Source organism: Bufo bufo, chromosome 3, assembly GCF_905171765.1.
Source record: "Bufo bufo chromosome 3, aBufBuf1.1, whole genome shotgun sequence".
NCBI lineage: Eukaryota > Metazoa > Chordata > Amphibia > Anura > Bufonidae > Bufo > Bufo bufo.
Genome location: NC_053391.1, coordinates 266,149,908 through 266,171,185, shown reverse-complemented (window position 1 = coordinate 266,171,185; position 21,278 = coordinate 266,149,908). Strand labels below are relative to the sequence as shown.

The window sequence follows — 21,278 nt, the reverse complement described above, 5'->3', positions numbered from 1 at the left end:
GGCAGCAACCACTCGTCGGTCTGTTGTTCTATACCCCCCCACAACTCCTGTGCGGTGTGGGGCCTGTCCCCCAAACATATGAGTTTCAGAACGGCCTGCTGACGTTTACCCCGGGCTGTGCTGAAGTTGGTGGTGAAGGTGTGTGCCTGACTGGATGAGGAGGAAGCTGAGTAGGAGGAGGAGGAGACAGGAGGCAAAGAATGTTGCCCTGCGATCCTTGGCGGCGGAAGGACGTGCGCCAAACAACTCTCCGCCTGGGGCCCAGCCGCCACTACATTTACCCAGTGTGCAGTTAGGGAGATATAGCGTCCCTGGCCGTGCTTACTGGTCCACGTATCTGTGGTTAGGTGGACCTTGCCACAGATGGCGTTGCGCAGTGCACACTTGATTTTATCGGATACTTGGTTGTGCAGGGAAGGCACGGCTCTCTTGGAGAAGTAGTGCCGGCTGGGAACAACATACTGTGGGACAGCAAGCGACATGAGCAGTTTGAAGCTGTCTGTGTCCACCAGCCTAAATGACAGCATTTCATAGGCCAGTAGTTTAGAAATGCTGGCATTCAGGGCCAGGGATCGAGGGTGGCTAGGTGGGAATTTACGCTTTCTCTCAAATGTTTGTGAGATGGAGAGCTGAACGCTGCCGTGTGACATGGTTGAGATGCTTGGTGACGCAGGTGGTGGTGTTGGTGGTACATCCCATGTTTGCTGGGCGGCAGGTGCCAACGTTCCTCCAGAGGCGGAGGAAGAGGCCGAGGCGGTGGCAGCAGCAGAAGAGGCCGAGGCGGCAGCAGCAGAAGAGGTAGCAGGGGAAGCCTGAGTGACTTCCTTGTTTTTAAGGTGTTTGCTCCACTGCAGTTCATGCTTTGCATGCAGGTGCCTGGTCATGCAGGTTGTGCTAAGGTTCAGAACGTTAATGCCTCGCTTCAGGCTCTGATGGCACAGCGTGCAAACCACTCGGGTCTTGTCGTCAGCACATTGTTTGAAGAAGTGCCATGCCAGGGAACTCCTTGAAGCTGCCTTTGGGGTGCTCGGTCCCAGATGGCGGCGGTCAGTAGCAGGCGGACTCTCTTGGCGGCGGGTGTTCTGCTTTTGCCCACTGCTCCCTCTTTGTCTTTTGCTACGCTGTTGGCTCGGTCTCACCACTGCCTCTTCCTCCGGACTGTGAAAGTCAGTGGCACGACCTTCATTCCATGTGGGGTCTAGGACCTCATCGTCCCCTGAATTGTCTCCCACCCAGTCTTGATCCCTAACCTCCTGTTCAGTCTGCACACTGCAGAAAGACGCAGCAGTTGGCACCTGTGTTTCGTCATCATCAGAGACGTGCTGAGGTGGTATTCCCATGTCCTCATCATCAGGAAACATAAGTGGTTGTGCGTTAGTGCATTCTATCTCTTCCACCCATGGGGAAGGGCTAGGTGGATGCCCTTGGGAAACCCTGCCAGCAGAGTCTTCAAACAGCATAAGAGACTGCTGCATAACTTGAGGCTCAGACAGTTTCCCTGATATGCATGGGGGTGATGTGACAGACTGATGGGCTTGGTTTTCATGCGCCATCTGTGCGCTTTCTGCAGAAGACTGGGTGGGAGATAATGTGAACGTGCTGGATGTACTGTCCGCCACCCAATTGACTAATGCCTGTACCTGCTCAGGCCTTACCATCCTTAGAACGGCATTGGGCCCCACCAAATATCCCTGCAAATTCTGGAGGCTACTGGGACCTGAGGTAGTTGGTACACTAGGACGTGTGGCTGTGGCAGAACGGCCACGTCCTCTCCCAGCACCAGAGGGTCCACTAACACCACCACGACCATGTCCGCGTCCCTTACTAGATGTTTTCCTCATTGTTACCATTCACCACAATAAGAAAAATATTATTCGGGCCAATGTATTGAATTCAAATTCAGGCCTTTTTTTTACAGACACCTAACACTATCTGGCTATCTATTTAGGTACCGTATTACACTAATACAGGCACACCAGTAATGACAGATTTAGCTGAATATAAATTTGAGGCCTATTATTTAGGCGCTGGGTGACAGGTATTCGTTTAATCACAGAATTAGACTTGGATCTGCACTGTAGCGTGTGTGTGAAGTTCTTGAGAATTACCCTATCAGCACCTTGAATCTAATATACCCTTTTAGGGATAGATTTAAAGTAGGCCTGATACAGCAGAAACCACTAATTTTGAGAATTGCAAAATTGGGAATTGTATTTCAACCCAGAACAAAAACTGTGCTTTGACGGACACTAAATAACTTGACCAGCTCAAGCAGTAATGACAGATTTGGATGAATATAAATGTGAGGCCTGTTTTTTTAGGCGCTGAGTGACAGGCTCAACTTGCCGCTGATGTAGTATATGGCCAAAAAATAACCACACTATTGATGGTTAAATGCACTTGATGACAGCTTGACCCTGATGTAGGATATAGCAAAAAATAACCACACTATTGATGGTTAAATGCACTTGATGACAGCTTGACCCTGATGTAGGATATAGCCAAAAAATAACAACACTATTGATGGTTAAATGCACTTGGGTGACAGGCTCAGCTTGCGCCTGATGTAGTATATGGCCAAAAAATAACCACACTATTGATGGTTAAATGCACTTGATGACAGCTTGACCCTGATGTAGGATATAGCAAAAAAATAACCACACTATTGATGGTTAAATGTACTTGGTGGCAGCTTGTGCTGGCGCACCACAAGCCACAAAATGGCCGCCGATCACCCCAGAAAAAAGTGACTGAAAAATGCTCTGGGCAGCCTAAAAACAGTGAGCAATTGAATAGCAGCAGTTCAATGATCCACAGCTGTAGATCGATCACTGAATGAAGTCTTTTGGAGGAGTTAATCATTGCCTAATCTCGCCCTAACGTCGCAGCTGCAACCTCTCCCTACACTTGTATCAGCAGAGTGACGTGCAGCGCTACGTGACCCAAGCTTATATAGAGGCTGGGTCACATGCTGCACTGGCCAATCACAGCCATGCCAATAGTAGGCATGGCTGTGATGGCCTCTTGGGGCAAGTAGTATGATGCTTGTTGATTGGCTGCTTTGCAGCCTTTCAAAAAGCGCCAAGAAAGCGCCGAACCCGAACCCGGACTTTTACGAAAATGTTCGGGTTCGGGTCCGTGTCACGGACACCCCAAAATTCGGTACGAACCTATACAGTTGGGGTTCGCTCATCTCTAGTCCTTATATCTGACCAGCAACAGGTTTCCACTGGTAAGGGCATGGGTCTCACCTCTGGGGATAGGTACCTGGAGGGGGTGGGTAGGGACGCCGCATTGATTTTTCTGCACGGTCCCACAAGCGGACGTGGTTCTGGCGGCGAGGGACTGGAACAAGGGGATACTAGTATAAAAGTTATCCACGTACAGGTGGTAACCCTTATCTAGCAGTGGGTGCATAAGGTCCCACACAAGTTTCCCGCAAACACCTAAAGTGGGGGGACATTGTGGGGGTTCAATATGGGAATCTCGCCCCTCGTACACACAAAACTTGTAAGTGTACCCTAAGGTACTCTCACAAAGTTTGTACAGTTTCACGACATACCTCGCCCGCTTAGAGGGAACATACTGGCGGAAAATGAGTCTCCCCTTGAAAGCAATGAGAGACTCATCAACCGCGACCTCCCTTCCAGGTACATAGGCCTCCAAAAATTTGGCCCCAAAGTGATCGATGACCGACCTAATTTTGTACAGGCGGTCATAGGCAGGATCACCTTGGGGGAGACATGCTGCATTATCTGCATAATGCAGGCATTTCCAGATGGCCTCAAACCGTGAGCGTGTCATGGCCGTACTGTAAAATGAGGTCTAGTAGAGGACGTCCCCACTCCAGTAATGCCTGACACTAGTTTTTTTTACTAGGCCCATGTGCAGCACGAGGCCCCAAACCGTCTTCATCTCGGCTGCACTGACCGGAGTCCAGCCACCGGCCCTAGCCAAAAAGGAGCCCGGGTGTTGAGCAACGAACTGTTGGGTGTATAGGTTCTTTTGCTCCACCATCAGATTTACAAAGTGATCACTGAAAAAAAGACTAAAGTAGTCGTATTCAGTGAAGCCCACTGTGGAAATCTGGATTCCTGGTTGGCCTACAAAATCAGGAATCGCGGGCTCAAAATGCTCTGGGGTACACCATGCAAGTTCACCGGTAGGGGGCTCCGGTGGACTTATCTGGTGGGCCGGAAAACTAGTACGAGCCCCAGAGCTGAGCTGCTCGTACTAGTGTGGGCCGCAGGGTCCCTAGCATGGCGGTCCCCTTGCTCCGCCTGGCGGCGTCTCCGCTAGATGATGAGGAGGACGCGGATGACAAAAGGAAAGTGGGGTCATCCTCGTCCTCACTAGGGCTCTCGGACTTGGAGGCAAGCTGGGCGTATGCCTCCTCGGCCGAGAACATCCGGCGGGCCATAGGGGAGTATGTGTGTGCGTGCGTGGAAATCTTTATTTGGTGTGCGTGTGTGTGGGGGCACGAGTGTTCGTGGACTTACCCTAAACCTAACAGACAAAAAATAAATGAATAAAATTCTAACTCGCTGATCAACCATCCGAAGTTGATCAGCGGTGGGGTGTGCGATGCGCTAACAGTGACCAGATGCTAAGAGTGCCGTCCACATTCAGCGTACGCAGAAAAAAAAAAAAAAAACTGCTTGCGCCCCAAAAAAAGTTGGGGGGGTGCAGGGGGTCAAGCTGCAGCACCCCTGGGGGGGGGGGGGTCTAGGGTCAAACAGCTGTGCTGTAGACCCCACATACCCAATTTAGGGTGATGCAACCAAAAACTATTTTTTTTATTTATTTTTTTCAACTTTCCCTGAATATTCCTGCCTAACCTAACCTGTCCCTAACCTCTCCCTAAATACCTTGGTGAAGGTGAAGGGGGTGCTGGGCACAGATTGGGGTGCTGTAGATCCGTGGTCGACAATTGGTACGTTATGTGTCCTTAAGTACCGGGACATCATGCCGTACCGGTACGTCATGTGTCCCAAACAGGTTTAGAACGAAGCTCAGCCTTGACGACTGTAACAATGGCAGTTGGCAGCCACCAGCGTGCAGCTCATCCTGCTGTGTACCTCAGTCGAACTGCACACAAGGCTCCTCTTCTCCGCTGCAGGTTCCGGACCTGCTTTCCTGCACTGTCGCGGGCGGTGACAGCTTCAGTTGCACCTTGTAGGAGCCACACGCGTCCTGTTTCTTTAAGGGTTCGTGCACACCCCTGATTCCGCCTTCTCTCCAATCCCGGCCAGGCACCAGCTTTATAAGGTTGCTTCCCCCTTCCTGTGATGCCTGAGCAATATTGTAGTTTTCTACTGCGAAGGTTCCAGCTTGTTGTTCCTGTGTTGATATCCTGCTTCTGACCTTAGCCTGTATCCTGACCTCGTCTCTGCCTGATCCTCCTGTACCTCGCTGCTCTCAAGTGTATGATTCGGATTGTTGACCACGCCTCTGTCTGCTGTTCAGCTTGTTTCACCTGCTGCACCTTAGCTATTCAGCTCTGATGTTTTAACAGCTCTAGCTCTGCTAAATGACTAACTCAGCACTGCTTCATCTGACTCTGCTGCTGCGCTCCATACATCCAGTGACCGCTTGCTTCACCTGCCTGTATCCCAGTGCTTGCACTGGGGCATTCTGGCCAGCTGCCACTTAATCGGGACCACTCTTGCGGTAGTGACCTGGTATCTCCCCTGCAGCTTAGACCAGCTTCCACATCTTGGAGCGGGATAAAGGGTGAAAACCAGGGGAACACTTAGATTCCGCTCCCAAGTTTGGCCCAAAGCCAAACCGGTAAGTGGCACAGCGGGTCCACACCCGTTGGAGCATTACAGTTTGCTCAGGCCATGGACCCCGCTGGCAAGCCCAAGCCTGTGGTGCAAAATTTATACCAAGAGCTACAACGCCAGAGCGAATGCCAAGATGTCCTGCTGCAGTATCTGCCCGTCTGGACGCGCTATTTACACCTGCTCCTGCCGTACCATAAGTCCCAGCAACTCCTGCAAATCCTGTTGCAGCGTATTCACACCATGGCCCAACTTCTATCCAGCTGCCTTTGCCTCCACGCTACAGTGGCGATCCGAAAGCCTGCAGAGGGTTCCTGAATCAGTGCTTGATCCACTTTGAGCTACATGGAGACATGTTCCAGTCTGAGCGAGCGAAAGTAGCTTTCATAGTCTCTCTGCTCTCTGGAGAGGCTCTAGCCTGGGCTAATCCTATATGGGAGCGAAGCGGACCTGAGACTGCAAACCTCCAGACCTTCCTAACTTTCCGTACGGTGTTTGAGGAACCATGTCGTGCCTCGTCTGCAGCCTCTGTGCTCCTTCGTCTGCGTCAAGGTGCAATGACAGTGGGACAATATACAATTCAGTTCCGTACTCTGTCCACAGAACTGTCCTGGAATGATGAAGCCCAACAAGCCGTATTCTGGGAGGGTCTTAGTGACCGTATTAAAGATGAACTTGCAGAAAGGGATCTTCCTGTCTCTCTGGACGCTCTGGTCACATTGGCCACACGTATTGACGTGCGATTTCGAGAACATTTCTCTCAAGCCACAAGGGTGAAACGGACATCTAGACTCGCACCTGTCTTCCACAGGACTATTCAGACTCCGGCTGCGGTTCCGCCTGAAGAGCCTATGCAGGTGGAACGCCTGAAGCTCTCGGACCAGGAGTGCCAGCGGCGACGAGCAGAAGACTTGTGCCTCTACTGTGGCGGAAAGGGTCACGTTTTTCGTACCTGTCCCCAGAAGGCGGAAAACTTCTGTGCCTAGGCTCTATGGGAATAGTGACCCTAGCCGAAAGAGACAATTCTCCCAAACTTCTTGTTCCTGTTCTCTTGTCCTCTGGGAAAACCAGTATATCTGTACCTGCCTTCCTAGATTCTGGCGCAGCCGGAAATTTTGTTAATCAAGCCCTGGTGACCCAGTGCCAGTTATCCACCACTCGTCTGGCGAAGCCTCTGGTGGCAACTATTGTTAATGGATAACCCCTGCCCAGACCTATTCAGTTCATCACGGATCCTGTTAAACTCCAAGTCGGGGTGCTACATACTGAAGAAATATATTTTTATGTCCTGCCGGATTCCACGGACACAGTGATTCTGGGGTTGCCCTGGCTACAGCAGCATTCTCCCGTCTTAGACTGGCGTACGGGGGATATTCTCCCCTGGGGTCCTCAGTGCCATTCTTCCTGTCTGTCGGCGGTTCGCCCAATGTCTCCTCGTCCGGTCCTTATGAAACTGTCTGGTCTGCCTCTGCAATATGTGGCATATGAGGACGTTTTCTGTAAGAAGAGGGCTGAGACCTTACCACCTCATCGGTCTTATGACTGCCTGATCGATCTTCCTGGGACTTCTCCACCTCACGGAAGGGTTTATCCATTATCTCTGTACGAAACTCAGGCTATGGCTGAGTATGTTAAGGAAAACCTCCAGAGGCGGTTTCTTCTTCGTGGTCAAGAAAGATGGGTCACTCCGTCCATGCATAGATTATCATGGGCTGAACAAGATCACGGTCAAGAACAAGTACCCTCTGCCTCTGATTTCTGAACTGTTCGACCATATCCGAGGTGCCCAGATATTTTCTAAGTTGGATCTGCATGGTGCGTATAACCTGATCCGAATCCGTGAAGGCAATGAGTGGAAGATGGCGTTCGATACCCGTTATGGCCACTATGAGTACCTGGTCATGCCGTTCGGCCTATGCAACGCTCCTGCAGTTTTTCAAGAATTTGTGAACAATATCTTCCGGGACCTGTTGAACAACTGTGTAGTGGTGTATCTCGATTTTCTCATCTATTCATCCGACTTGACCACTCACCGGAAGCAAGTGCGCCCAGTTTGCAGCGATTAAGGGAGAATGGTCTGTACGCTAATTTATTATGTACACACGTTGTTTTATAATTGAAGGTACGATTTAAAGAGGACCTGTTACCATAAAATGCAATGCATATTGAAAGCAGGAGAAGCTAGGCCTATTAATATACAGATTTCTGGGAAAACATTCCATAAAACCTGTTATTTTTAGATTTATATCTCAGCTTTGTTCACTTGCTGTGAAGAGATGACAAAATACATCACCGCGCACCGCGCACGGGATCTTCAATCAAGATGGCGGCGGCCAGCTCTTTGTGCTCAAACGGATAAGTATGTTTTTTTATATTTTACCGCCATTCAGGGGAAATTGATTCATTACTGCGAAGCACGAGGAAATTTGGGTTTGTGACAAATAACATTTTCTATTTCCATCTCTCTATGCACACTTATACACCTAATGCCATCAATCACTGATAACCCTTCCCTCCTGTACCTATAGCTGTTCGCAGGAAATGGAAAAAGCAAAGATATAAATGTATAAATTACAGCTCTTACTAAATCTGTTCCCAATAAAATATATATTAATCAGCTCATCTTCTCCAGCTCTATAACATGGTGCTTTTAGCTTGCATTTTGTGGTGACAGGTGCTCTTTAATCCTTTCCTTACCAGCACCATACATGTACAGCGCTGGAGCGATATGTAAACATGGCGTCTGCTCACGCGTCAAGTTTGATTACTAAAGAGTGAAAAATGTGGAAGTGCATGCAATTCACTCTAATAGGCTGGGTCTCTCTGTAGATGCAGTATGGTAATTGCATTTTTTTTAAAATTGTGAATGTGATAAAATGTAAAAGATATATTTAACCCCTTAAAGGGGTTGTCCGAGTTATGAAAAAATAATAATATAGCACTGAAAATCTGATATATAACTGAGCTAAGCAAGTTTTATGCAAAAAAAAATATATATATATTTTCTCATTTCCCTGGTTCTTTTCTGGCCCTTTGTTTACATGCAATAAAAACAATCTCTGCCGCTCCCCCTGCTCTGCTAAGGGAGTGAATACAAGTGCTGCCCTGAGTGACATGTCTGCCTGCTGGGAGACTCTGCAGCATGTTGTATGTGTAGGACTACAAGTCCAAGCTGTATAATGACACTGCTAAGGGAGTGGATACAAGAGCTGCCCTGAGTGCTGGGAGAATCAACAGCACCTTGTAAGTGTAGAACTACAAGTCCCACCTGTATAATGACACTGCTAATACACACAGGATCTTCCCCCTACCTTATTGTGCAATGCTCTCTCTAGTATGTCAGCTCCAGTGCCCAGCATTGTCTCCTCACTGCCTGCAGAGCTGTGCAGCTGAAGGGGTTAAGAATCCTAGCAGAGAGTAGACGGCAGTGAAGGGGGGGGGGGGGGAGTGGCCAGCACAGTGATGTCTCGTTTACAGGCTTATAAACGAGAGAATCAGAGCAGGGAGAGAAGCTGACATCACAGGTCATGTGACCCTCAGTGAAATCTGAGAAACCAGGCACTAGAGATTAAGTGAGTTAATTGGAAAGCTGTTATATTTGCCCAGTTAGGAACATAGAAAGAACAAAAAAAATAACTTGGATAACCCCTTTAAGGACTCAGCCCTATTTCACCTTAAGGACTTGGCCATTTTTTACAAATCTGACCAGTGTCACTTTAAGTGCTGATAACTTTAAAACGCTTTGACTTATCCAGGCCATTCTGTCAAAAAAATTCATTTTTATTTATAAAAAAATACCAAATTTACCCAAAATTTGTAAAAAATTGCAAATTGCCAAGTTTCAATTTCTCTACTTCTATAATACATAGGAATACCTCCAAAAATAGTTATTACTTTACATTCCCCATGTCTACTTCATGTTTGGATCATTTTGGGAATGATATTTTATTTTTTGGGGATGTTACAAGGCTTAGAAGTTTAGAAGCAAATCTTGAAATTTTTCAGAAATTTTCAAAAACCCAATTTTTAGGGACCAGTTCACTTTGCGAGGCTTACATAATAGATACCACCCAAAAATGACCCCATTCTATAAACTACACCCCTCAAGGTATTCAAAACTGATTTTTACAAACTTTGTTAACCCTTTAGGTGTTCCACAAGAGTTAATGGCAAATGGTGTTAAAATTTCAAAATTTAGATTTTTTGGCAAATTTTCCATTGTAATCCATTTTTTCCAGTAACAAAGCAAGGGTTAACAGCCGAACAAAATGCTATATTTATTGCCCCGATTCTGTCGTTTGCAGAAACACCCCATATGTGGCCGTAAACTACTGTACGGGCACACAGTAGGGCGTAGAGGGAAAGGTGCGCCGTATGGTTTTTAGAAGGCAGATTTTGCTGGACTGTTTTTTTTTTGACACCATGTCCCATTTGAAGCCCCCCTGATGCACCCCTAGAGTAGAAACTCCATAAAAGTGACCCCATCTAAGAAACTACACCCCTCAAGGTATTCAAAACTGATTTTACAAACTTTGTTAACCCTTTAGGCGTTGCACAAGACTTAATGGAAAATAGAGATACAATTTCAAAATTTCACTTTTTTGGCAGATTTTCAATTTTAATATTTATTTCCAGTTACAAAGCAAGGGTTAACAGCCAAACAAAACTCAATATTTATGGCCCTGATTCAGTGGTTTACAGAAACACCCCATATGTGGTTGTAAACTGCTGTACGGGCACACGGCAGGGCGCAGAAGGAAAGGAATGCCATACGGTTTTTGGAAAGCAGATTTTGCTGGACTGTTTTTTTTTACACCATGTCCCATTTGAAGCCCCCCTGATGCACCCCTAGAGTAGAAACTCCAAAAAAGTGACCACATTTTAGAAACTACGGGATAGGGTGGCAGTTTTGTTGGTACTAGTTTAGGGTACATATGATTTTTGGTAGCTCTATATTACACTTTTTGTGCGGCAAGATCACAAGAAATAGCTTTTTTTGGCACCGTTTTCTGTTGTTGTTATTTACAAAATTCATCTGACAGGTTAGATCATGTGGTATTTTTATAGAGCAGGTTGTCACGGACGCGGCGATACCTAATATGTATACAATTTTTTTATTTCTGTAAGTTTTACACAATGATTTCATTTTTGAAACAAAAAAAATCAAGTTTTAGTGTCTACATAGTCTATGAGCCATAGTTTTTTTCAGTTTTTGGGCGATAATCTTAGGTAGGGTCTAATTTTTTGTGGGATGAGATGACGGTTTGATTGGCACTATTTTGGGGTGCATATGACTTTTTGATCGCTTGCTATTACACTTTATGTGACGTAAGATGACAAAAAATTGCTTTTTTTACACCGTTTTTATTTTTTTATTTTTTACGGTGGTCATCTGAGGGGTTAGGTCATGTGATATTTTTATAGAGCCGGTCGATACGGACGCGGAGATACCTAATATGTATACTTTTTTTTTATTTATGTAAGTTTTACACAATGATTTCATTTTTGAAACAAAAAAAATCATGTTTTAGTGTTTCCATAGTCTAAGAGCCATAGTTTTTTCAGTTTTTGGGCGATTATCTTGGGTAGGGTATGATTTTTGCGGGATGAGATGACGGTTTGATTGGTACTATTTTGGCGTACATGCGACTTTTTTGATCACTTTTATTACCTTTTTTGGGAAGTAAGGTGGGCAAAATTTCAATTTTCTCATAGTTTTTATTTTTTTATTTTTATGGCGTTCACCGTGCTGGGAAAGTAACATGACCGTTTTATAGATCAGGTCGTTACGGACGCGGCGATACCTAATATGTGTAGTGTATTTTATTTTTTTTATTTTTATTCCGTGATAAATGTGTTTTTTTTAATCTTAACTTTTTTCATTTTTTTTTACATTTTTTTGACCCAGACCCATTTGGTTCTTGAAGATGCAGTGGGTCTGATGTCTGTATAATGCAGTACAGTACACTATATAGTGTATTGTATTCTATTTTACTTACACTTTGTCTGAACAGATCTATGCCTTTAGCACAGATCTGTTCAGCACCATGGACAGCAGGATGCCTGTTGCCATGGGAACCTTCCCCGTCTGCTCGGTTGTGGCCACAACTGAGCAGACGGGGAAGGGTAAGGAGGGGGGCTCCCTCCCTCTGTCACCCCATTCTGTCTGGGGGCTGCAAAGGCACAGCAGCCCCACGATGGGAGAGGGAGGGAGCTCCCTGACCCTGACTGTTAACCTTTTCCATACAGCGGTCCGTACAGACCTCGGTATGGAAAGGGTTAAGCGGCTGACATCTGCACAGATGTCAGCCGTTTATACCAGAGTGTCCGCAATGTGCTGACATTTTGGCATAACCACTGTACACCAATGATTATTCAAGAGGAGGCGGATTAACCCCCGCGGCGCTGCAATCGCAATTTAAACTTAGGACGTACCGGTACGCCCTGAGTCCTTAAGGATTTGGGAAATAGGGCGTACCGGTACGCCCTAAGTCCTTAAGGGGTTAAAAAATTTAAATCGCCCTCCCTTTCATCTGAATAAAAAAAAATACATGAAAAAATATAAACATCATGGGCATCACCGCATCCAAAAACGCCCATACTATTTAAATATACAAATATTTTTCCAATACGGCGAATGGTTTAACGGGAAAAAAAGGGCCAAAATGGCCGAAAAAAATCATAATGTGTAAGTCACACAAAAAGTTACACACACTCTAAAATGGTATCAATAAAAAGTACAGATCGTCCAGCAAAAATGGAACCCCCACACAGTTCAGTAGACATAACTATAAAAAAGTTATGGGGGTCAGAATATGGTGATTTAAAGGTTTAATTTAGTTTTACAGTATTTAGACATGAAAACCTACGGCAAACATATGTAGTATCATTGTAATCGTACCGACACAGAGAATAAAGGGTGCAGGTCAGTTTTGCCACAAAAGGAATGCCATAGGTACAAAACCCTTAACGGTGGAGGAATTGCATTTTTTTCCGGCTTACCACTACTCATATTAAATGGTGGCATTAGAAAGTACAACTTGTGCCGCAAAAAAACAATCCTGTATATGGATATGTGAAAGGAAAAATAAAAAAGTTATGGCTCCAGGAAGAAAAATGAAAACAAAAAAACCTCTGATATCCAAAGGGTTAAGGCCTTTTAGGCCTGGTTATTAAAGGGTTAAAAATACTTTAGCTTGTCCTTACATATTGAAGTCCTATCAATTTTTTTATCAAGTTTTTATACACACTTTTTGGAGCAGTATTATTAGAAAACATTATCCCAAATGCAATTCCAGTAAATTGATCAGGTAAAAACAATAGTTCTTTGCTATATATTTCATGTTATTTTGTATACACTGCAGGTGGTCTACAGACAAACGCACCAGTAGACTCTACAAACACAAGTACAGAGTCGCAGGCATCTGCAGTATCAGATAAGTCTGATCTAAATGTCAATCCACCTCCCATTAATCTTGATGAAAGTTCATCTGCCGGAAGTATGCAACAACAGTCATCATCTTCATCGGATAAATCCAGTGCTCCTTCTGGTAAGAATATCCTATTAAAATATTTTATTTACCATTTTAATTACATAACAGTAGACGATTTTGCTGCTTGGTTTGCAGTGCAGTATCCTGAAAGACAGAAGACTACTCAACCTGACTGGGTCCCCATAACTGTTTATAAGATATTAGCAGCCAATATGTTAAGAGTACTTAGGTCACCGTCCAGACCACAGCAAGTGAACCACAAAACTGCTACCAGCCTTCCAAAACCATTCTGGCCCGACACAAGGCTGGATGGACTTTGCTGCTAGGGACCCAGGTTACATTTGTGGAGCTGATAACAGGAAGCTGGTGCGGGCACACTAGTAGCAGACCTTCTGGAATGACCAGGGAGGTACTAAAGGAAGTAAGCAAGCAGGGTTAAAAACCCAGATAGACGGGCACAATTGATGCAATACACATGAGGTTAATCCAGAAACAAGCTGGGGTCATTAATCAGGAAAGTCTGCATAAACAGGAATAGCAGCCACAGGAAAAATCCCAAAACAAGACAGAAGTAAATCCACAGAATGACCAATAGGAAATTGCATAGTTCAAGGTGGATTTACACAGCCCAATATCTGGGCCATTTATTGAGAACGAACGTTCTTACGAACATTAGTTCCCAATAATCTTCCCTTCTAAAACTGCTGCAGATCAGAGGTGCAGACACCTCAATCACCGTAGCCAGGACGCAAATTGTGCTGTCTAAACAGCACTCTGCTGCCCAGGAGCAATGATTTTGTATGAGGACAAGCGAAAGCAGTAGCAATCGCTCATCCTTATACTGTGGGGGTTTATTGCTGCATGTAAATGCAGCTCTTCACCTCCACTTAATGAACAGTCGACTGTCTGGAAGGAACGCTTCCTTCCTGACAATCTGTTGCTCCTCTGTATTTGTAAAGCGTGTATTAGACACTGCTGCAGACGATTGTTGTGAGTGAAACGTTCCCTCCCAGGAATAGTCAGATAGCTAGCGGAGGACACAGCTGCTAATACGTGCAGCGATGTCCTCCGTGGCATGGGGAGGATCGATCGCTATGCCATCGCCCGTCCCCATGCAGGATAACGGTGTGCTGCCGGCGGATCACTATTACACAGCACGGTGTGTCGGTAGAAGATCATTATTACACAGCGTGATCTGCTTCCGGCATCATTGTGATTTTTAAGCATGCATTTGGAAGCAGTATTAGAAAAGGTTTTTATTGACAATCTACATATACTGCACAATTATCATATATATGTCAAGTGCAAATTATCCAGCAGTCACATGAGCCAGGAAATTAAAAAAAATAGCATTGATGCAGACATTTTCATTACAGATGAGACATTTACAACACAGGGAAAGAAAACAAGAGGAAAAGATAAGTGAGGGGATGGGGGTGAACAGATATCTAGTCCTGATTGCATCTTAAAAGAAAGATAACATCAGTAGAAGGTCTGCACTATTCAATTATTCAGAACTAAAACAAAAAAGAAATGAAGCCTGGGGCTATAGACCTATTAACCTATTGACTGCCTGGGAGCGAGCCCTTTCCACCCAGAGAGTCTACTCAGGGGAGTGTCTGAATCTGAACCATAACAACCAACGTTTAATAAATGTGTCCTGGGATTGTTCATTTTTAGCTCTGAGTTCCTTCATCCTCGTGATCCGATTCAGAGCCTTAACCCAGTGCAATCGGGAGGGGAGGGGAAGTAGACTTCCACTTCCTAGGGATGATCTCGCAAGTCCTTAAAATAAAAAATCCCAAAAGCCCCCTCCGAAACCCTAGAAAATGGGCTTGGAAAATGGATAAAAGCACCATTTCTGGAGTAAGAGCTAAAGACTCTCCATTGAGTGCATTGTAGAACGACATCACAAAAGGAGCAAGAACCTGGCATCGCCATCATATATGCAGCATAGTATCAAGGGTCGCACCACACCAACAACATAAAGTGGAGGTCTGAGGAGAGATTCTCTGGAGGCGAACATGAGTCAAAGTCAAAGGCCTCAGACCACTGAGCCTTGGAAAAGGAAGAATGCAGCTCAGATTACTAAGCTTCCGTAAAAGCAGGCTTGCTACACTCTGGTCCCCTGTCCCTCAATAGTTCATAAATTAACGAAATCCCGTTTAAAGGGGTGCAAGAGGAGAAGCAAAGCTTCTTAAATTGAGTAAGCATAGACTGAAGAAGGGACTGAGGAGAGAGATAGATGATATAAATGTCAGACAGAGGCCTAAGACTTTCATCTTTGAGGACATCACACACTTGAGGAATAGGATTGACTGGGAGACAAAAGAGACGTGCATCCTTTAAGGAGGCAGGAAAAAGGGGGTTTACTCACTAGAGGCATGAGGGGGCCTAGGGTGGAGATTAAATTTAATTTGAGAGCAAAAAATTTCTCCATGGTTTTAATAAGGTTTCCAACAAAGCAGATAAGACAAGGCTAGTCAGCGAGACCCTGACCTAGGGAAACTTTTTATTAGAAGGTCAGATTTAAATTAATTTATTTTACTCACTTATATAGTGCTGACATATTCCGCAGCACTTTACTGACATTATCACAACTCACTGTACCCCAGTGGGGCTCCTAATCTAAATTCCCTTCACAAGTCACAAAGAGTGTGAGAGGAAACCCATGCAAACACGGGGAAAAGATGCAAACTCCATACAGATGTTATGGTCGTGGCTACGGATACTGGAGCTCGCGTGACGGTGCCAAGGAATAGACCTATCCATGCTACTGACTAACTAAAAGGCCTAGATTGTGCCCATAGCCGCGAACGTGGGTAGCCTATAAGGGGGCATACCCTAAGGAAGCCCGTGAAAAAGGGAAGGGAGGGTGGGGCACTGAGTGATGCCAGCGCTGAGTGTCTGTGGGAGGGGAGCTTATAAAGCCTACGCCCCTCCCACAAAATCAGGCTGAAATCAGCCTTGACAATTATGGTCGTGGCTACGGATACTGGAGCTGGCGTGACGGTGCCAAGGAATAGACCTATCCGTGCTACTGACTAACTAAAAGGCCTGGATTGTGCCCATAGCCGCGAACTTGAGTAGCCTATAAGGGGCCAAAAAGTCAAGCAGGGTAGATTTTAGGATTTTATTGAATAGGTACATGGTTTACAAAACTAGTTTGCGAAAAACTTAAATTTCCTGGGTGTGGATTGGGAATGTACCTGGTGAAGCAAGATGATTTCCAACGACCCATTTTACGGATGATATGACTGGGTACGTTGTGCTTGGATGCCGCGGAGGCAGCCCGATCCGAAAGGAGTGTTCTGATATGGTTTTGGGATCGATACCTAGGCCTGAAACTAGTAGACGGATGTGGGATACGAACTGTGCTGTCGTGAGGGGCTTGGATTTGAAAGGCAATAGGGGCTATCTGGGGAGGAATGACCCAAGAGCTCATTAATTTATTTAAAACCTGGACTGGGCACCACTTATTGAAGGATTTGAAATATTTAACTTGGACTGGAGGGCTCCTGATTGTGATGTTTTTGGTGTAAGGTAGTTGCAAGATGAAATGATCGTGATTCCAGGCTAGCTGGCTCTTAGTTAGGCGCTTGTTTTGGGAGAGAAACATATGAATTCTCCTGGTCGCAGGAAACCGTAGAAGCCTAAATACATGGCCGCCTGAATAACAGTGCTGGGTTGGAGCCCCAAAAGGGTTGCTGTCTAGGGAATTGGAGAGCTTCCTAAACAGTTCCCCTGAAACTGGTTGTCTGCTTGGAGTGCAGGGTTGGCTACTTTTTTGAATCCCCCTAAGAATTGCCTTGATTGCGGGGGACGCGAAGATCGCCCTACTATCAGGATGTTTTAAGGTAGAGTAGTATTACACCCCTGCCATGTATAATTTGATGGAATTATAGCCGAGTTTGAGGTGTTGGTGACAGTAAGCCAAAAACGCCATTAAATAAGTGATCTTATCTGTGCGCTACTTGGGTGGAGAAGTGAAATTTTTTTAAAGCTGTTCCAACCGGTCTTGTAATTTCTAGCTGTGTTGGCAGACAGTGATCTTTGTACGAGGGATTTGGCGGATGAAAATGAATTGTGCTACTCCATGCGTAGAGTGTTAAACTCTGAAGGCAATAGTCCTGCGTCAGCGGATGAATTCTGGACGCCCTGGACATGTCTACATGATATCTGGAAATTGTACTGTAAAGAGAGCCAAACTTATTTGCGGACAAAGGGCATGATGTGATGTGATTTTGACCTGCCCTTGGTGATGATGTCCACTACTGCCTGATTGTCCGTGATGAATGTCACCGGGGAATTGGCCCATTGCCTGCCCCAAACTTGGGCAGCCGCTACAATCGGGTAGATTTCTAATAGACGGGAGGATCTGAGGTACTCGTTGAGAGACGAGATTTCAGGTGGCCACTGGCCTGCAAATCACTGGTTATTGTAGATGGCAGCGAAACTTCTGGAGGCGGCTGCTTCTGAAAAAATGGTAGAAGAAGAGGGACTCCATTGGGGAACAAATGAGGAGATCCCATTCCAGTTGGTCAGGAAGGAATCCCACATGGTCAAGTCGGCCATTGCTTGGGCATCCAGAAATACCGGGAAGTCCTGCTCTGTGGCTGCTGGGAGCAGATCCAATAATCTGGATAAAAAGGCCTTGCCCTGGGGCATTATTCTGGTGGCGAAATTCAGCATACCCAGCAGGTATTGTAATTCCTGCTTCAAGAGAACTCTGCAACCCACAAATTTGGAAAATAAGCTCCTTGATTTGGACAGTTTCTCCTCTGGCAGTCTTGCTTCCATTTTTTGGGTGTCTAAGACTATGCCGAGGAAGGTTATGGTGGTTGAGGGCCCTTCTAGTTTTAGTTGGGGCGACGGGGATGTGAGGCTTGCAAAGACCTGGAGGAGACTATCTAGTTTGCAGGGTTTGATGTCGGGTTTCTCTATCAACAGAAAGTCGTCAAGGTAATGAATGACCATTGGGCAATTGCAGTGGTTTACCAGGACCCAGTTCAGGGCCTGGGTGAACTGATCGAATAGCCATGGACTGCTTTTTGAGCCGAAGGGGAGGCAGTTGGCGAAGTAGTACAGGCCATCCCACTTTAAGCCGTAAAATTTCCAAAGTTGTTGGTTGATGGGTAACAACTTAAAGGCGGTCCGCAAGGTCTGCTTTGGACAGCCATGCCCCTGAGCCTGCCAGAAGAATGAGTGAGATGGCTTCGCTGAGTGAGGAGTATTTCATAGAGAACTCCTCTGAAGGAACTAGAGAGTTGAGGCTAGGGATGCTTGAGCCATGAGGCGCTGAGAGGTCATAGATTGATAGTTTTTATTTGAGAATTTTTTGGTGACGATACCAATGGGGTTGATCCTCCAATAGTCGAAAGGAATACTAGAGAAAAGCCTGATGAGGAAACCCTTCTCCAGCTCCGCCCGAATCAGAGGACTCACCGAAGCAGCATCGGTAACTGCAGACCTGAGGTTAGGGCCTTCCCAGGAAGAACTGAGGAAGGGCCACGAGACCGGTATAAAAACCCTCCGTGAAACCCTTGATTAGAAATTGTACCTGGTGGGGGTTGTGATGGTCGCGGAGGAGTGTTGACCCCGCCTAGTCACTTGCTTCTGGCTGTTCTATTTGGGGCAAACCGACAGGGAGTGGGCTCTGAAGCATCTGGAGCAGACATGGAGCACTCTGCACTGGTTATAATTGCAGTTTGCCAAGTTGTAATTATTGCAAATCTGGCTGGTACCTAGGAAGAGTATGGGACGACCCAGTTTGTCAGTACCCCGTGTTTTGTCTTGGCTGGGACCCCCAAAGTGCCTGCTGCAGGCCTAGGTTGGGACACTGGAAGGCTGGAATTTGGGCACCAATCGGAGGAATGCAGGATTGACTGGCATGAAGTGCAAGCAGGGGCTTTGAGCCCGGCGAAATGCCGGCAGAAGAGCTCCATGTCCAGGGATGCCCAATTGGTGACCTGTTGGAACTGGGTGATGGGCGCGCTGCGGCTTTGGCAGAGAAGGAGCGGTGGTAGTCGTAAAACGCGTACCCTCCATACTTGTGTCCCAGGTCCGTGACCCTGTAACAGGTATAAATCTAGTTCCTCGCGCCTTTCTTGGGTAGGCGGAACAGATTATATCCCTGAACAGGCTAAATTGCCAGGACGAACTCTGGGATTGACAGTCTTCTGTTCAATCGGGCATCCCTGGACCTGAGAACTATCGACACGTTTTTGCACGCGATGGTTCGATTCTCTACCGTGTCGTGGGTGGGCTATGAGAATGGCGGCCAGATTTACGTCTTTCCCCTCCAAGATGTCCCGTTTGATGTTCTGTCACAAATGGGACGGGCTACTTCGGGCAAGGTGGGAAACCCTACCTGGGGGTGCAGATTGGGATATAGAAGCAACTGGGAGAGGAGGAGTGGGAAGGCTGGGTGGCGGATCTCTCTACTCTCCTACCGACAGCCTGTTCTGGATGTCCGAAATTGATTAGATAAGTTATAATGGTGCGTGGAGCTGTGTCAACGACAACTGGATTGTCGACATCGACACCTGCTCTCTAGAGGAAGACGAATCGGATACCAGAAGTCGGTATAACTCCGCCTTCCAGGCCACCTGGGTAACGGATCCCTCTTTTGTTCAGCTCCGCTATGATTTTGTGGACCGGCCAGCTCCTGAGTGACCCCACACTAGCATAGCCGGATGCCAGGGATTTCCCGGAATTGGAAGAGGTTCGTCGATTCTGACAGATGTCGCCCTGAATAACAAAAACTGGCTGTGTAAAAGAGAGATGCTGCCTTGATAACGTAAACAGGTGGGAAAACAAGAATGTGACAACGTGGGCAAGAATACATAATTCGGAGGTAGACAATAGCAGAGTACAGGTGGTTAGTGATGTGTAAGGCGTGAGACTTAGATAGGACAAAACATAACTGGATTTAAGCAAACAGGTTTTGCACATGAAATGGAGGCGGTAGACAACGGCATGACACACGTGATATGAATACGGGCATCGGAATTTTTATTTTTTTATTTTTTTTATTGTGAGTAAGACTGTAAAATGCAGCGTATAGAAACAAAGTTTTGGCGTGACAGAGGAGACAGATAGTGTGGTTGGTTTGGAAAACAATGGTGACTGTAATGCGAGATTACCAACCTTGTGTTATGGAATTTTGACGAACGCAGCAAGCGAAGTTCTTGAAATTTCCATTATGTTTGGCCTGGAAAGCGTTACAGCCCAGCCGGAGCAAACCAGAAACTCTATTTCTATGAATAAATTAAAATATGGGAAAATATGGCAGCCTGGGATGATTCTACCTTGATGGGGGGGGGGGGGCTGATGCCCCTATATGTGGCTGTGTACGGAAGCTCCTTGCGTGAGTGAAGATCCCACCTTAGCATTGAATTTTTTTTTTTTATGCTAACCTGACCTCAAGCATGTGAAAAGTAAGGATCCCTGTGGTCTAGGGAAGAGAAAAGATTGTTATTATGGGGCAACAGTGCTGAGCGTTGCCGATTATGGCTGGCCAATTGCGGGGAGCTTGAGCAGCTCCCTGCCTCCGGCCCGCTGTAGGCTGTGACGTAGGAGAGGCGTGGACGGGGAAGGAGCCTGAACCGCCCGCCCCACCCTGGACCGCAAGGAGCACGAGATCCACCGGCCGGAAAGCCGGAGGAACGGCGTCTACCCAGCCGGCGAATCACCGCGAGCACCGCAGCAGAAGTTTGAGGGTGGCCGCTCTGTGGAGGTGCGGGGAAGGGGACTGGAGGGCTTGCTGAAAGAGAAGGAGGTGGCGGGGACGCGGAGAGAAGGTAGGACGCCGGCGGCCATACTTACCTGCTGAAGCCGAATGAGGCGAGACTGACGTGACTCGGGAAATTGCACTGAGTGACGCCAGCGCTCCACAATAACAGGCTGAAATCAGCCTTGACAATTGCCCACATTTTAACTATTATACCATCCTTGTACACGTCATTTACTATGTTCTTCTAAATTACAAATTAATTATCAT

The 21,278-nt window shown here is 46.4% G+C and overlaps 1 protein-coding gene across 4 annotated transcripts in view; it reads left to right on the top strand.

Moving 5' to 3' along the window:
- The window catches only part of DCAF6 (DDB1 and CUL4 associated factor 6), a 1,234,054-nt gene that overhangs the window by 583,207 nt on the left and 629,569 nt on the right, over nucleotides 1–21,278 (top strand). For all 4 annotated transcript variants that reach the window (XM_040424129.1, XM_040424128.1, XM_040424130.1 and 1 more), the window contains exon 11: nucleotides 13,148–13,333. In XM_040424129.1, coding sequence (XP_040280063.1) covers nucleotides 13,148–13,333 — 186 coding nt within the window. The remainder of the gene's footprint in view (nucleotides 1–13,147; nucleotides 13,334–21,278) is intronic.